The 17,084-nt window shown below is 46.8% G+C and overlaps 1 protein-coding gene across 7 annotated transcripts in view; it reads left to right on the top strand.

Moving 5' to 3' along the window:
* The window catches only part of LOC135260872 (laminin subunit alpha-3-like), an 85,616-nt gene that overhangs the window by 31,876 nt on the left and 36,656 nt on the right, over positions 1 to 17,084 (top strand). For 2 of the 7 annotated variants that reach the window (XM_064346528.1, XM_064346534.1), the window contains exons 12-34: positions 636 to 683; positions 1,464 to 1,601; positions 2,447 to 2,581; positions 3,416 to 3,562; positions 3,676 to 3,810; positions 4,475 to 4,621; positions 4,763 to 4,897; positions 5,463 to 5,609; positions 6,137 to 6,271; positions 7,466 to 7,600; positions 8,043 to 8,189; positions 8,585 to 8,646; positions 9,172 to 9,271; positions 10,793 to 10,845; positions 11,282 to 11,387; positions 11,707 to 11,806; positions 11,905 to 12,061; positions 13,040 to 13,184; positions 13,830 to 13,972; positions 14,779 to 14,885; positions 14,980 to 15,133; positions 15,854 to 16,029; positions 16,646 to 16,754. In XM_064346528.1, the coding sequence (XP_064202598.1) occupies positions 636 to 683; positions 1,464 to 1,601; positions 2,447 to 2,581; positions 3,416 to 3,562; positions 3,676 to 3,810; positions 4,475 to 4,621; positions 4,763 to 4,897; positions 5,463 to 5,609; positions 6,137 to 6,271; positions 7,466 to 7,600; positions 8,043 to 8,189; positions 8,585 to 8,646; positions 9,172 to 9,271; positions 10,793 to 10,845; positions 11,282 to 11,387; positions 11,707 to 11,806; positions 11,905 to 12,061; positions 13,040 to 13,184; positions 13,830 to 13,972; positions 14,779 to 14,885; positions 14,980 to 15,133; positions 15,854 to 16,029; positions 16,646 to 16,754 (2,861 nt within the window). Of the gene's footprint in view, positions 1 to 635; positions 684 to 1,463; positions 1,602 to 2,446; positions 2,582 to 3,415; positions 3,563 to 3,675; positions 3,811 to 4,474; positions 4,622 to 4,762; positions 4,898 to 5,462; positions 5,610 to 6,136; positions 6,272 to 7,465; positions 7,601 to 8,042; positions 8,190 to 8,584; positions 8,647 to 9,171; positions 9,272 to 10,792; positions 10,846 to 11,281; positions 11,388 to 11,706; positions 11,807 to 11,904; positions 12,062 to 13,039; positions 13,185 to 13,399; positions 13,533 to 13,829; positions 13,973 to 14,778; positions 14,886 to 14,979; positions 15,134 to 15,853; positions 16,030 to 16,645; positions 16,755 to 17,084 lie in introns of all 7 variants that reach the window. The other 5 variants (XM_064346529.1, XM_064346530.1, XM_064346532.1 and 2 more) reach the window with 5 other exon arrangements.

The raw sequence follows: 17,084 nt of genomic DNA, 5'->3' as shown, positions 1-17,084 counted from the left end.
CGCCTACATTACCCACCATGCTCTGCTGCAGATGTACAGCAAATTCAGTATTGGCAGAGAACTACAGGCCCTTCAGGCTTCCATTCATGTTTCGGCCCCCCAAACCACTCTTAGTAGTTTGTTAACCACATCAGCAGAAAGATGGAAGACAGAAAAGTTTACTATTACAAATACTGGGTGGTAAGAGGGGAATAAACCAGGGAATGTGTCTGCTCTGCATGAATATGTGAATCCCAGGCTTAGTGCATGTTTGAACACATCCAATGAAACACACTCTGCAGTTTATTTTCAACTACTTATCAGCTTCTTCCAAAAGGTTTCCATTTTATCTCAAGCTCCAATTACATAAACACGTTCAGCAGTGATTCTTGGATAAACTGAAAGCAACAATCTCCGGAGGCTATTAAACTGTTGTACCTGCTAAAAGTGTACAAGGCAACCCACCGTGCATGTGTTTTTGTGGGGTTGTAAGAGAGAATTATATCAATGTCTGGTGATTCTCACGTATGGACTTCCCCAAAGGTATTGTGAGTCACCGTTTCTTTGTCCTTCTCCTCCCATTAACGGCTGATAAAGGCAAATATTTCTGTAGTCCTGGGGGATTTTTGCGAACTGCTTTTGTCTCTATCTTGTAGACCCTGATAACTGCCCTGAAGGGAGTTTTGGACCACCCAGCTGCCAGCGTAAGTCTGTGCCAATAACTTCTTGGGCCTTCGTGTTCAAAATTTGTCCAAGCTTGTCAATTAGCAGGGTCACATACAGTATCCTGTCTACCGGCATATAGATTTTTGTGAAGATTTTAATTACTGTGTTCCTATTGTTCTGGGTCTTGTTAATAGTCGTCATCTCTCTGTCAATGTGGACAGAAAAAAGACTAATCAATGATAGCTTTGTTCACTGGTACAGTTGAAACAAATGTGATCTTTTTTTAAAGCCAGGAACGATTTCTTAATCCCTATATTACTTCCAGATGAGTGAGATTTTAATTCACATTGTATGGTAAAAAAATACAATGGCGAAAACGAGAAAATTCCTGTAACATTGAATCATTTTTCGGTGAAGTTTAAACTACTAGCTGATTGGACGGGAACCAGTTTTATAGAGCTGTTTTCAGTTTGTGAGCAGCTGAGTTGGCACCATTTCATATTGGATCTTATTTTTGGTACACATTTTCATGCTCTGTTGGCTGGATAGAAAAAGGGTATTGAATTTAGCAAATGAATTCACATTGTGAAAGCTAGATGAACACTTTGTTTCTGCTCTGCCATCTCTCCGTTTTGTTTCAGCATGCCTTGCATACCTGTATGTCTTTATAAAACTGTATAGTGTAATACATGCTTTCATTTCACCGCCACTTTGCTCACCACTATTATCTGATGGGCTGTGCTATGTCTAAGGCTGATGCCGTGGAAACACCTGCTGTGTGTTGCGTGAGGCGTGACGTGCGCTCGCGGTCTGTCCAGCCTGCAGGTGCGACGGCCCGGGGGTGGCTACGCAGACGTGCAACGGACAGACGGGCGAGTGCTTCTGTAGGCCCGGGTTCGAGAGCAGGTTCTGCGACCGCTGTGAACCGGGGCGCTTCAGTTACCCCTACTGTCAAGGTAAAGAGGAGGCGTGGCCTGCGGGCAAAATGAGAGAGTGGGCGTAGGTCACAACGGGCCTCTGTCCCTGCTATTGGTTGTGCAGTTTTGTTCCCATGAAGTCACTGGTCAGCAAACTGGAATATGATATCTGCTCTCCCTCTCTCTGCTGCACTGGTGAAGTGAGATAGAGGATTGTATTATTGGCATTCACCCATACCCCATTGCCAAAGCTCCAAATTCAGACCGAATGTTTTTATTCTGCTTCGTGCGCAGGGATGAAATCCCCCAGAACGCAGGCCAACTGACCTTTATATTTCTTAAAAAATGAAGGTTTCTCTGCCCACGTTGGACCGCATCACTGGTTTTTTTATGTTGTCGTTGTTTGTCGGGGGAATGTGGGATGAACAGGGGGGAGCATTCAGTGCAGATGTGAGATGATGGAAAAATAATTGAATTTATGGCCTTTGAGGCTGTGTCTGAGGATTGCACAGGGGGCAAAGCAAACAATGAGAGCATTCTGCTGTCCCGTGAAAGCCTGTGCCCGTTTGGCCCCTGGCTTCTGTCAGTGGAAGCAGGGTTTGATGAGAAGCGGGGACGTAGGGCGGGGCACCACGGCTAAACAGTGCACTGCGGTCAGACGGGAGGACGCAGAGATCAGCGCTCCGCACAGCTTCCTGCCGCCTGATGAATCCGGGTCTCTGTGTTCGCTGAACCGTTCCGGTCTCCAAAGGGCGCTCCTAAAATAGCCGTGTCTTTCCTGTGGCGGGGAGGGTCACACGAGCGTGCCTCATCTCGATGTGCGAACGTTTCCTGCGAGCGCACTAGGTTTCCAGGCTCACGCTGTCGCTGTCTGCCCCGCCCAGAGTGTCCGTGTGACCGGGAGGGGACCCTGCCGGAGGGGTGTGATGCGTACGGGCGGTGTCTGTGCCGGTCGGAGGTGGAAGGGCCGCAGTGCGACCGCTGTCGCCCGGGATACCACTCATTCCCAGACTGCCAGGGTGAGCCGCTGCAGTCTGTCCACTTCCTGTTTCCTGCTGGCGTAGATTTGAAAAATGCAAGCTTGGCACTTGTCTGAAATTTACTCTTGATGTAGGGTTCCATGTCATTTTACTGTCAAGTTACTTTGAATGTATGTATAAGTACATATAAATAAATATGTATTCAGATTTGGCACTGCTCAATTTTAGATCATTTTGTAAGCAAACAATTAACATGACGGATCTGAAACAATATTTAGGAGGCAGGCATGGATGTGTCAGTGACTACAGACTACACTGCAAGCTGCAAGCCACTAGTTAGCTGCAAAAACAGGTAGGAAGTATCTTAAGAGTCTGCAGAGGCAAAAGGTCTTATAGACAGATGAGACCAAGATTTGCGTGTATTAGATTGATGTACGGGGAGAGTGTAGAGGCTAAAAGGAACAGCCTAAGATCCAAAGCATCCCCCTCCTTTGTGAAACATGGTGGGGGTATGATGGTTTGTTCATGTATAGCTGCCATAATTACTAGCTCACTTGTCTGCAGTGATGATAAAACTGCTGATAGCAACAGCAGAATGAATTTCCATGCGCACAGAAACATCTTATCTGCTCAAGTTCAACGGAACACCTCCAAGCTCATTGGATGGTGCTTCATCCTACAGCAAGACAGTGAGCCCGAACATACTGCCAAAGCAACAAAGGAATTTTTCAAAGCCAAAAACTGGACAATTCTTGACTGGCTATATATACAGTGTATATGTGTGTATATATATATATATATATATATATAAATAATTGTAGCTCAAGTACAGCATTAAATGTTTGTAAATTGCTGTCCGCTCTCTGTCCCCAGCTTGCCAGTGCTCACGGGACGGTTCGTATGAGGAGTCATGTGACCTGGAGTCAGGGCAGTGTCGCTGTCGTCCCGGTGTGACGGGTCAGCGCTGCGACCGCTGTGTGGACGTGAGACGCAGGTTCCCCCAGTGTGACGCGCCCATAGGTACACTGCTGCACGTGAATTCATTCATTCATTCGTCACATCTCGATGTGCGTACGTTTCCTGCGTGCGCGCTAGGTTTCCAGACTCACGCTGTCGCTGTCTGCCCCGCCCAGAGTGTCGGTGTGACCGGGAGGGGACCCTGCCGGAGCGGTGTGATGCGTACGGGCGGTGTCTGTGCCGGTCGGAGGTGGAAGGGCCGCAGTGCGACCGCTGTCGCCCGGGATACCACTCATTCCCAGACTGCCAGGGTGAGCCGCTGCAGTCTGTCCACTTCCTGTTTGCTGCTGGCATAGACTTGAAAAGTGCAAGCTTGGCACTTGTCTGAAATTTACTCTTAATGTTGGATTCCATGTCAATTCACTCTAAAGTTACTTCGAATATCTGTATACAGTAAGTTCTTATGTATATATATGTATTCAGATTCGGTGCTGCTCAACTTTAGATAATTTAGTAAGCAAACAATTCACATGTTGTGAACGTGCAGATTCTCAGGTTTCATTAAAAGGTATTTGTATATATTTTGGTTTCATCATGTAGAAATTACAGTACTTTATATACCATTTCTGTAGTTTTATGATTAGTTAAGTGTGTTAAATTGCTTCCTTAGTGCAGGTATAAGAGAGATTTCGGTATCTAGTCTTGATTCTAGACTTTTGGTTGACTTGTGAGTCTGTTATTGGTGATTGTCAACATGAGGGCAGGAGTTATACCAAGGAAGGTCAAGGAAACCATTATGAGGTTGAGAAATAAGAAAAAAACAGTCATTGTCTATATGTTACGCGTACCACTGGTGGGCTCAGGTCTCGCAAATGGCCTGGTGGGTCAAGGAGGACCTCTACAGTTGCTGAGCGAAAACCTCTCACCATGATGAAGAAAAACTTCCAAACCAAAATGTCCCCTGTCTGTCCCCAGATTGCCAGTGCTCACGAGACGGTTCGTATGAACAGTCATGTGACCTGGAGTCAGGGCAGTGTCGCTGTCGTCCCGGTGTGACGGGTCAGCGCTGCGACCGCTGTGTGGACGTGAGACGCAGGTTCCCCCAGTGTGACGCGCCCATAGGTACACTGCTGCACCAAATTCATTCATTCGTTCATTCATTCATTCTCCATTAATTTGACGCACCTCATCTTGGCAAGATACACGTTTCCTGCATGCGCGCTAGGTTTCCAGACTCACGCTGTCGCTGTCTGCCCCGCCCAGAGTGTCGGTGTGACCGGGAGGGGACCCTGCCGGAGCGGTGTGATGCGTACGGGCGGTGTCTGTGCCGGTCGGAGGTGGAAGGGCCGCAGTGCGACCGCTGTCGCCCGGGATACCACTCATTCCCAGACTGCCAGGGTGAGCCGCTGCAGTCTGTCCACTTCCTGTTTCCTGCTGGTGTAGATTTGAACTGTACAAGCATGGCATGAGTCTGAAATATGCACTTAATGTTGGGCTCCATTTATTTAATCATCACTTCACTGTACAGTTACATTGAACATAGATTTGGCTCTGTACTGTACAGTTTTAGATCTGTAATTAATCAGTTCACATGCTTAAGTGTAGTCTCAGCTTTTACTAAAGGGTATTTTTTTATACATTTTGGCTTCACCATGTAGAAATTACAGCAATTTCTTGTACATAACCCCCCGCTCCCCATTTCAGGGCACCATAATATTTGGGACAAATGATTTTATGGGTGTTTCTGATTAGTCAGGTGTGTTCAGGTGCATCCCTAATGCAGGTCAAAGTGAGTTTTCAGCATCTAGTCTTACTTTTAGGCTTTTGATTGCCTTTAGAGTCTGTTATTGGTGTTTGTTAATATATTATACATATATATATATATATATATATATATATGTATAATTGGAAGATAAGTACAGCATTAAGTGTTTGTAAATTGCTGTCTGCTTTCTGTCCCCAGATTGCCAGTGCTCGCAGGATGGTTCTTATGAGGAGTCATGTGACCTGGAGTCAGGGCAGTGTCGCTGTCATCCCGGTGTGACGGGTCAGCGCTGTGACCGCTGTGTGGACGTGAGACGCAGGTTCCCCCAATGTGACGCGCCCATAGGTACACTGCTGCACGCGAATTCATTCATTCATTTGTCCATGCGTCCATTCAGTCATTCATTCATTAATTCATCTGACAGACCTCAGCAGGTCACATTAAACTCAAATTAAAAAGAGATACAAGGACAAAGCAGTCAGTAACTCTGCGGCATACTACTTAGGGACCTGGGCTTTTGTGTTCAAGATCGTAGGACTGATGACCTGGTGGGGGGCTGCAACTCGACCCTTAACTGAGGAACTTAACCTGAATCGCTTAAGTTGAATTTTCAGTTCCTGTCATTGGAAGCCGGGCTTGATCAGCGGGGGCGGGGCACACCCCGGTATCACGGTAAAGCATTACGTGCGTCTGATGAATCCGGGTCTCTGTGTTCGCCGAACCGTTCCGGTCTCCAAAGGGCGCTCCCAAAATAGCCGTGTCTTTCCTGTGGCGGGGAGGGTCACACGAGCGCGCCTCATCTCGATGTGCGAACGTTTCCTGCCAGCGCGCTAGGTTTCCAGACTCACGCTGTCGCTGTCTGCCCCGCCCAGAGTGTCGGTGTGACCAGGAGGGGACCCTGCCGGAGCGGTGTGATGCGTACGGGCGGTGTCTGTGCCGGGCGGAGGTGGAAGGGCCGCAGTGCGACCGCTGTCGCCCCGGATACCACTCATTCCCAGACTGCCAGGGTGAGCCGCTGCAGTCTGTCCACTTCCTGTTTCCTGCTGGCGTAGACTTGAAAAGTGCAAGCTTGGCATGAGTCTTAAATATACACTTAATGTTGGGTTCCATTTATTTAACCATCACTTCACTGTACAGTTACTTCTGGACTTATGGATTGAAAAGTAAAAAATCTTTATGGCTCAGGTACATGTAGGCTTGAGAATCGTGACCTGAATCATTATCTGCAGTACTGTGCTAGGGAACCATCAATATAAATCATTACCGGGTGGCATTTTTCCCTATTTATATTTATGCATTTATATAAATGAACAGCACGTAACAATATAAGTTGCTGTTAATTCAGTCAAAGAGAAAAAAACAGTTCAACTGTGTGCAGTAACAAGCTTAACTTTGTGGTACATTTATTTACTCAAATCTTCAGCTTCATTTATTCCTGCTCAAGGGTAAAGATAATGTTTGGTGAGTTTGATCACCTTAGAGTTGCCCGTGTGTAATTTTACAGTAAAAACTGCTGGTGATGGAGGACATAGAAATTATAAAAACAAACATGCTCAACCCTTAGTTACTGGATCTGTGCCCGGCCACTTTTGGCTTTGCTCAGGTTGGTTGCACTTTTATCAGATCTTTTATCCGCTTAAATCTCCTCTAAGCTTATTCCTGGAAAATTTATATGACGAAATGAATAACTCATGAATGTGCTGGGAACCTGGCCATCTATCCAAAACCATCAATGCCAGATTTAGTTTGCACTAGATGCCCTAGGTAATGATTGCCTGTGTGCATGCAGATTTTTGGCCCATATTTGGTTCGTAATTGCACCATCATTCAGCACTTAATTTGACTTGATTTTACATTTAGAGCTGTAGTTACAGATTCGCTGCCAGTTTAACTTTCAGATGTGCCAATAACTCACTCCTGAATGGTTTTTTTCTTTTTGGTTGCAGTGAAATATTTCCAGAATACATCTGCTTTGTTTTGCAAACAAGTTGGCTTCTTGGAAATCCATTGTGTGCTCTGGTTTGCAGGTTGTCAAGCACATTGTCGTTCATGAGTAACTCTCCTGAAGCGCTGAGTTTTACTGGTTTTTAATGAATTGATGTCAACATTGGCATTGCTTTTGTAAATTAGTTGGGATTTTTAAAGGTGACACAAGAAGCACTCTACCCATGATGCTCTGTTCTCTCCTCTTGTGCACTCAGCCTGTCGTTGTGATGGTGTGGGCGTGGCCGACGGGGCCTGTGGCCCCCGGGGAGACTGCAGGTGCCACACAAACTATGCGGGACGCCGGTGTGAACAGTGTGCCCGGGGTTACTATGGATACCCCAACTGTGGCGGTGAGCCTCTCCCTATCCCAAAAGATAGAGGGGACTTAGGATCCCCTAAAAAAATAAATGATATATGCTGAACTATTAAGCTGTTCCAAGGAACTCATTTTAAATCTATTAATGTAAAGGATGTAAATGAATGAAAATATGTTGCCGACTATGATGAAAAATAAGTTTAAGATATATATATTTACACCATTTTACAGCATTTTAATATTTTGCCAATCTGAAAGCAGCTATAGTTTATGTGTTTGTCCATATTTGCGAAGTATGGCACATATATTGATAATATATGTTATTTCAATATATTTTGTGTATATTTCATTTACTTAAGATACATGTCAATTTGTATTTACCATTTAAATACATTCTGCCATGTATGCATTGACTGATATATGTGATAAGTGTGAATGTTGCAGCGTGACCGGCGGTATCTGCTCTCTGTACCCAGCTTGCCAGTGCTCACGAGATGGTTCTTATGAGGAGTCATGTGACCTGGCGTCAGGGCAGTGCCGCTGTCGTCCCGGTGTGACGGGTCAGCGCTGTGACCGCTGTGTGGACGTGAGACGCAGGTTCCCCCAGTGTGACGCGCCCATAGGTACACTGCTGCACGCGAATTCATTCATTCATTCATTCATTCATTCATTCGTTCATCTGACCGACCTCAGCAGGTCACATTAACCTCATATTAAAAGAGAGAAAGGGACAAAGCAGTCAATAACTCTGCAGCATATTGGTTAGGGACCTGGGCTTGTGTCTTCAAGGTTGTAGAACTGATTAACTGGTGGGGGGCTGCAACTCTACCCTTAAGTGAGGTTCTTACCCTGAATCACTTCAGTAAATTTCCAGCTCTGTAAATGTATTGCATGTGAAAAGAATGTAAGTCACTTTGGATTAACACATCTACTAAATATAACTCTTTCATGTGCGTGCATTGGGTCTGGGTGCCACTTTCCAGAACAACCCTTCATTTCTACTCCTTGTCTGTTTCAGAGCCGCCTGTGAGCCGGTGTAATCCCGTGGGCACAGATGTGAACAGAGTGGTACCAAACGAAGTGAGCAGAGCCTGAGATGTTTTTCCGTGTTTTGTTAGTGCAGGGGGATGCAGGCCATCAAGGAAATTGCGTTAAGTGTCGATAACATGCTCCTTGACATGCACAGGGAAGGGGGGGTTCCTGTTGTAAGTGATATGGAGTGTAATCAAAAGGAGTTAGAAGGTTCCTTCCTTTCCAGAAAAAAACTCCCATTCTCAACCCCAGAATTGCTTTTCAGCAAGCAGATTGATGCCATTCCCTCCTTGAGTTATTGAGCTGCGTATGATTTTTTTCCCACACTACTTCCTGCAGTTATCCAGAAGAAGAATGTGCAACGTTCACACAGTATGACACAATAAGTAATGGCACAATAAAATTAAAAGCGTGTGAAGGCTTTTATTTTGCCTTGGTTGTTTATAGACTGGTGGCTTGTCCTTCCCTGGGAGAAACAGAGAAGTAGGCCTTTCTTAGAGACGGTGTCTTGCTGCAGCTAGGAACATGCTAGCAGGTGTAGTGTGATTCTGGCTTCCTGTTGTCCTGACGCAGGGTCAGTGTCCCTGCCTGGCAGATGTGGAAGGCCTGCTGTGTGACAGATGTAAGCCTCTCTTCTGGAATCTGGCCTCTGAGAACCAAAATGGATGCATCGGTAAGGCCTCCCATCTGGAATACAGAACCGGGGTTCTTGGAATCTGTAACCGCTGCTCTTTCTACAAGCATGTAACCTGGAAGGCATTCAATAGGGAGGCTTTGTGCATTGTCAGTGCATTGTTTGTAAAGATGAGGGACTAATATTATTGTCACATGCCGTGACACACCCCTTTGTTGGACAGAAGAGTTGGCCACAGGGAGATGCGGGAATTCTGGAATACACTCATCTTTATTTTAAATGGAGAGATAGAGCATGGTCCTACAGAAATTAAATAAAACATCTTCGGGATCCAGGTAAAAAAAATATTAATTAACTGAAAAAACAAAGATTATTCATTGAATTTATTAAATGAAGCATAACAGCCAAATGATTGTCATCATACTTGTTCACTAAGCATCTTTCCCTCTGGCAGCCATTGGTTATCCTTATCTGCTGCATTGTGGAACCTTGTTTCTTAGAATCAAGGCAGCAGCTGTATTGGAACCTGGAACCTTTGTTCTTAGAACCGTCAGAGACTATACTGATAACATATGCCCATAGGACGCTGTAATTCGGGTGCTTAGAACCCCCGTGGCCATATACATAAGCGCTTCCCTCTAGACCGTGGAGCTAAAGAGAGTCGTGACAGCCCTTGTGTTTGATTTTCAGCACTTAGCTATTCTCGCTTTCTCCCTTCTGGGTTCAAAGCATGGCGGAGGGAAAATCCATTATGAAAAACAAACAAGCCCATCTTTATTGTGAGACCTTGAGCCGAGACTGTGGGGCACCTGCTAGCCGCAAATCACAAACTCACGTTTTCAGCAGAATCCAATAATTCCCTGGCGAGCCGTGGTGCTGCTGGCGGCGCGAACAGTCGCACACTTCACGCTAATCCTGCGGCCTCTGTCCGCATCGCGCTCGGCCGTTTGTGCCTTTCTCTCTCTCGCTCTCGCCTGACCGCCACGGGTTTCCGCTCAAACATACACACCTCCTGTGTGCGCAGCCAGCAGCTCTGAGGTGTGCGGGCTGATGTTGAAGCCACTTTTCGATAAGGAGTTGGTTGTTTACGAGCCGGGCCGAGCGGATTGGTCGATCGCTGCGGATCCGGGCTCCGCTCCGGCGGGGCGGGGCAGGAACTCGCAGGCCCCGGAATTTGGCGGCCGGGTGCAAAGGTCAGGGCCGTCCATCTCGGCCCGGCCGATGCCCCGGGCCTCGTATTTCCTTCAGTCGCGGGCCTGGCTTCCCTCAGCGCCTCCGAGGCAAACACCATCGGCCTTTGTGTAAATACCTGTCTTAAGTTACAGGACTCCTGCAGGAATGTTATCAGTGCGTGGCTGTCAGGAGAATATATGTGGGGCGGGAGGGGAAAAAAGGCCCTTTTTAATATTGTGAGAATGCATTTATTTCTGGCCGGATTGAAAGGTCGACTTTGAAGCTTTGATCCAGACGCCTGTAAATCGGTGCTGATACGTACGGGATTTCGACCATGAGAATGAGCGCCACCCCCCTTCTGTTCTCTCTCTCTCTCTCCCTCTGTAGCGTGCCAGTGTGATGTTAAAGGTACACTCAGTGGTGTTGGGGAGTGTGAACAGGTGAGTCTTCAGCAAGAATATAAACCCTTCATGTTATACTGACATTTATGTAACAGATAAAAAATCATAAAAAACATCAATAATAAAATTATCCCCTGTTACTTCTGCAGTCACTTTGATGCTCCCTTGTCTTACCACTTTTTCAAAGTAATATTGAATATTTGTTCATTTGTTCGTTTTTGTTAGTTTTATTTGACATTATATATTTGATTTGCTATTTCTCTTACCCAAGGTGTTTTGCATCATGTTCTCTCATGTTTTCATTTCCTTTTCAAAAGTGCAATTTTACCAAAGTGGTTTAGGTTCAAGAATTTTGCTCGGGGGCACAAAAGCACATTCTAACTTGCAGCCTCCAAACTACATTGAAGGTTTCTCATTGCTGCACCAGGCTGCTGTTCGTGACATTTTTCTGAAATTAGCTTTTTTTTTTTTTTAGGAAAGTGGAAAGTGTTTTTGCAAGCCCAACACCTGTGGCCACACCTGCAACACTTGTAAAGAGGGCTACTTCCTACACCAGAAGAAGAACTATTTTGGCTGCCAAGGTAAATCCCTTTATGAGAAATGAGCAATGCTCTTCCCAGTCTACTCTTCCCTTGAGACTAGAAATGTTTTGCAGACTTTTTTTATAGTTACAGTGTAAGTAGGTTGCCATGTTAGTATACAAACAAGAATGTATCTTCATCAAAAATGCCACTATTTCTTTCACTATTAAGGCATCCATTATGAGAGTTCTTTCTATTTAGGAATGGAACAATCTCTAAATTGGTGAATACATTTATCTCATAGCTGACACTGTCTAGTTTCTAGGTAATTATTAATGTGTAGGGCTTCACAGTGATGGCTGTACGCTCTTGCTGATAGGCTGCCAGTGTGATGTGGGTGGGGCTCTGGGCAGAGCCTGTGCGGAACCAACGGGACAGTGCCTGTGCCGGAAGCACGTGGTGGGGCGCACTTGTAACCAGTAAGGACAGATGAGGGCATTTTTGGGCATTAGCATTCTCTGGAATCTCTTTCACTTTCTTATCCTCCCTCTCATTTTCCCTCCTCTCCCTCTCCAAGGCCAGAGACAAACTATTATTTCCCAGACCTCTATCATATGAAATTTGAGGTGGAAGATGGGATTACTCCTAACGGCAGGCCTGCCCGCTTTGGCTACAGCCCACAGGAGTTCCCAGACTTCAGCTGGAGGGGGTATGCTACTATGTCCCGTGGTCAGGTGAGTCATTTTGTCTGTTTGATAAGCCCCACACCCCCTCATGTATACACACACATACAGGCACACACACATGCACGCACTGTACCCACTCACTTACACACACTCATGTCCATGCACACATACTCATGCACACACACGTGCACACACTGCACACACTCACTCACACGCACTCACTCACTCACTCACTCACTCACACACACACACACTCTTCAGTCATTGGTCTGTTGTTTTGTTTCCTATTTTCTTGCTTTCCTTCACTTCCAGCTTTTCTGGCTTCGGTTCCATTTAGAGCAAAGCATTGTGGGAAATAGTAGTTTCTGCATGACCTTCTTTCAGGCAGCGTTATAAAGCAAAAAGTTATTTGTATAATTATAGACTCAAAGAAAAAGTTACATTTCTATGTTAATACATATTCAGGATTCAGTATTCAGGTATTTTATCATATATTTATAATATTGAATTGTATGGTGGGCCTACTGGGGGTGATCATGCCAGCCCTACCATTGTGGAAAATTAACATATACAGAAGCAGAGCCAAACATAAAATAAAAAATATGACAAATTATCCTATGACAAAACATATTCTTGAATTAATTTAAGGATATATTAATAATGGGTGCTCTCAAATGTGTATTCATTGAATAAGATGGTATATTTCATTTAAATTCTATGTAATTATACGTACTCTGCAATAAATCTATGCAATTGCATACAAGAAATGTTTTCTTGCATTGCAGTTGTTATGCAAATATTTTGATAGGTGTTTTCAACCACTGGTGCTTGAAAGAGATTGTAAGATATTTCAATAATCAGAGAAAATAAGAAAACTGAAGTGACAAGCATTAAAACATACCTGAATTAAATCTTTTGACCAAATAATGTGTGAAGTTAAAGGTCTGTTCTCAAATATATAGTGTTTCTTTTGTAATGAGGGTGGTGCTCTCTTCTTTATTTAGTCCTAATGCTGTCTGTTCTCAGCCAGAGGTGGTCCTGTCACTCACTGTGGCCCCGCCCAGCTCCTACCGCATTGTTTTGCGTTACTCCACCCCTTCCCGCCCTCGCGGGCCAATCAAAGGCAGGATTTTGCTGATTGACGAGGCTCACTTTTCCTCTTGCTGTGACTGTAAGTGACGGTGACACGGCTTTCTCTCTCCGCCTCCTTCCTTCCTTCCATCTTTCCATCTATTTCAACGCCACCCCCTGCACCCCCCACCCCCCACCCCCCCCGCCCACCTCCCCCCGCATGGCCGCCCCCGTGGCTCCTCCTCTAAAGACACGCCTAACCACCAGCCCCCCCCCCCCATAAGCCGCCCGTGTGTGCGCTTGCCTCCCCTGCAGAGTGAAGTGAGAATAACAGTGCATGTGGAGGAGGGCCGGTCCTCTGTGTTCCGTTTCGTCCTGCGGTTCATTAACCCTGGCGGCTCGAGCGTGACCGGTCGCGTCACCGCCGCCCACGTCCGGGGTACCGAAGGTAAGGCTCTAACCCCCCCCCCCCCCCCCAAAAACCGGCACGGGGACAGATCACGGCCCTCTGACATATTAACTTTTCATAGTCAACTTATATTGATATTGATATTTTCTCTGCTTCTCAGTGCTCTTATACAGCGTTACCTCTTTATTACCAATGCCGTATGTGATTCAATCGTCTTTATGTAGACTTGTTTTTTTTAGGAGAAGCTGAAACAGCTGCCAGTGTGTGTAGATGGTTTAATAAGCTCGTGTTTGTGTGGTACTCCTTAACACCCTGATGTTTGTGGGATTTTGACAGGGCAGCGGCACAGTAAAGAGGTGGTGTTCCCCCCCAGTCGCACCCCTGCCTTCGTCACCGTCCCAGGGAGCGGGTTTGCAGAACCGTTCCCGCTGGCTCCTGGGAAATGGATCATTCACATCCGAGCCGAGGACGTGCTCCTGGTGAGTCCTGCTCCACCCAACTTAGTCTGCACATGGAACAATCAGCGGCTGATCCTGGACCAGAATCAAAATGTTAACCCTGAGTGGTTTGTGTTAGGATTCAGACTGGGAGAACTGATCTGAGATCTGTCTTCCTGCTCTGCGTACAGGACATGAAAGGGGAGGAGGGGAATGGGTCAGTCAAACAAATGTGCAGTAAAAAAATCTCATAAAAATTGCAATAAAAAAGAGAGGTGGAGAGGTAGAGAGGATAGCGGATGGGGGAGAGAAGGCATGGAAGGAAAAGAAGCGATAGAATGAAGAGCAAGCCAGGAGGAGAGACGGACAGAGGAATGAGGGTTGATAAAAATGTCCCTCCGCTCCAGTTCTCTGAGGAATGTGTAATGGTAGAAACCCAGGGTATTATTTCAGATGAAAAATAAGAAAGAGGGACAGGTCAAAGTCTTAGTAGCACTGTGGAATTTAATGTAAGGGGCGACATTGCTCAGGAGGTAAGAGCGGTTGCCGGTTCGATCCCCTGCCCTGGGCGTGTCGGGGCAAGACACCTAACTGCTGATTGCTCCCAACAAGCTGATTGGTACCTTGCATGGCAGCCTTTCACTATTGGTGTGTGAGTGTGTGTGTGAATGAGAGGCATCAGTTGTAAAGCGCTTTGGATGAAAGCGCTATATAAATGCAGTCCATTTACCATTTACCATTTAATGGGACCTTGAAGGGGTTGGAGCAGAGACACTTGCTGAAGCGGTTGATGTGTAATATCCGGGCCTTGCAGAAAGCCAGTGCATCTGTCTGACTGATCCCTGTAGGATTACCTAGTGCTGCTACCCAGCGTCTACTACGAGGCTCCCATTCTGCAGTCCAAGACGACGGAGCCCTGCACCTATGTGATCAACTCGGATAACCAGGGCAAGAAGTGAGTCGGCCTCGCGTTAGCGGATTAGCCTCCCCGTGGGAGAGGGCCAGGCTAGCGATGCTAACGGAGGCATTATTTCTGTCCCCGGCTGCAGCTGTCTGCTGTACAGGCACACGCCGATGGACCGCTTCCCCTCCGCCCTGGCGTCCCAGGGCGTGTTCTCGTCCCGCGGCCGGAGGAAGAGGCAGGCTCGCGTGCGCCGCCCCACCCCCGAGCACCCGGAGATGGCGTCCGTCAGCGGGCGACAGGTGGGGCGTGGCCTATTGACCCCTGCCTCAGACGGCACGCTTGCACACGCTCAGTGGCACGCACGCGGGAAGGCATGCATGCATCGCACGTTAGGAGCACACAGTCACGAACATGTGTGTACATTTAGAGCCAACATGCACACACACACACACACACACACACACTCTCGCACACCCACACACATTCTCGCACACCCACACACACATTAGCATGCACACACAGACAGAAGTACACATCTACAAGCACGCACGTGCGTGCACACACACGCACACTGTGGACACAGACACACACATATGTACACACAGACACTCAATGCAAACTCACACAAACATTCACACACACACACACACACACACACACACACAGACTGTTTAAAACCGTCATATTGGCAGCACTCTTGCTTTGCTGTCTTTCACGCTGTTTATAAAGATATTTACCACTGAAGTTTTCTCTGCTAGCCAAAATCTTCTTCAGCCAGGACATGGCTGTACCTCTGTTCAGCGTCTTTCACATTTTTGAAATGTGTCCAAGCATCTGAAAGTAGAGTGAGTTCCAGTGCGTGTAAACTTATCAGTTAGTTGTCAGGCGCCACTCAGCAGCTCTTTCTGGCGCTGATTGTTAGCACTGCACACGCTTCTGTTACGCCTGGTTCCCACAGTCTCTCTCTCCCAGCGATATGGGGGCGTGTGTGTGATCATGTGACTGTGGGCGTGTTCCAGGCCCAGTTGCAGCTGACGCTCAGGGTGCCGTCTCCGGGTCGCTACGTGCTGGTTCTGGAGTACGCCAGCGAGGTGGACGCGCTGCAGAACGTCAACGTGCTGCTAAGCAGCCAGCCCCAGGCCCAGGCCCAGGCCCAGGCCCAGACGAGGGTCAACATCGACAGCTGCGCCTACAGGTATATCTGCACACCTGCGCCTGTATGTCAGCACGTGTGTGCATGGAGGTCTGTGTCTGCGCATCTGCATCTGTATGTCAGGATGTGCGTGCGTGCAGGTCTGTCTGTCTGCGCATCTGGGACTGTATCTGGGCAGAATTGGCTCGTTGCCATTTGGTTTGTCTTTGAACTTAAAAAGGGTTTAGGTTCTGTCACTTGGTCACACGTTCAGCTGAATTCACCTGTCAGCCTACCTATATGACACCCATATGTGATAATACTCATCGCAGGAAATTAAACAACGATCTGTCTGAGATCCGTAATGGCCGATGTCCTGGGACTTGACTATAGGACATTCATGCTTCATAGCATGTGTAGCTATTTCTGACATGATGTCAGAGCAAGGCATCACTCAGTAGGCATCATGCATGTTTACTTAAGAACAATTATCAGCTTGTTACAATCCAGAAGTCGCAATTATGGTTGATAGGAAAACCAGCAGGCACCAGGGGAGGTGTCATGTGCAGCGTGTCATGCAGTTTGACTTTTAAGCTGGTGACATCAGCGGGTTGAGAGTGTGCTTGCTCTGTAACGGTTGCGGTAATAGTTTTGGTAATGGCGCGTTCGTCCCCTGCAGTTTCCTGTGTCGCGGTGTGGCGGTGGATGGGAGCGGCCGCGTAGCCCTGCTCCAGATGGACCAAAAGACCGACGTCCTGCTGCAGACCTCCACGGCTTCCTTCCTCCTGGTGAGTGCCGATCGCCACAGTGACCGCGCAGTCACCGGCAACAGCCACTGTAACTACAGTTATGTCCTTTAAATACAACCCTTCACATACATTATTGTTTAATCTTCTGAATAGGGCATCCAATCTAATGACTATGGGGCTTTGCCCTTACCATGTTAGTGCCATACATATGTTTTTGTATGGTTATATTTTGTCTGTAGGTACGTTTATGAGTTCAACCGTTTTTACACATAACCGTATTGCTGAGATGAAAACACAAAAATAGGATGATGATTATTGTTTTATTAGTTATTAATTTGCTTAGAACAAGGGTCAGATTCCTGGAGGGCC

Source organism: Anguilla rostrata, chromosome 8, assembly GCF_018555375.3.
Source record: "Anguilla rostrata isolate EN2019 chromosome 8, ASM1855537v3, whole genome shotgun sequence".
Lineage (NCBI taxonomy): Eukaryota > Metazoa > Chordata > Actinopteri > Anguilliformes > Anguillidae > Anguilla > Anguilla rostrata.
The sequence above is the reverse complement of the archived record's forward strand: the minus strand, read 5'-3'. Positions and strand labels throughout refer to the sequence as shown.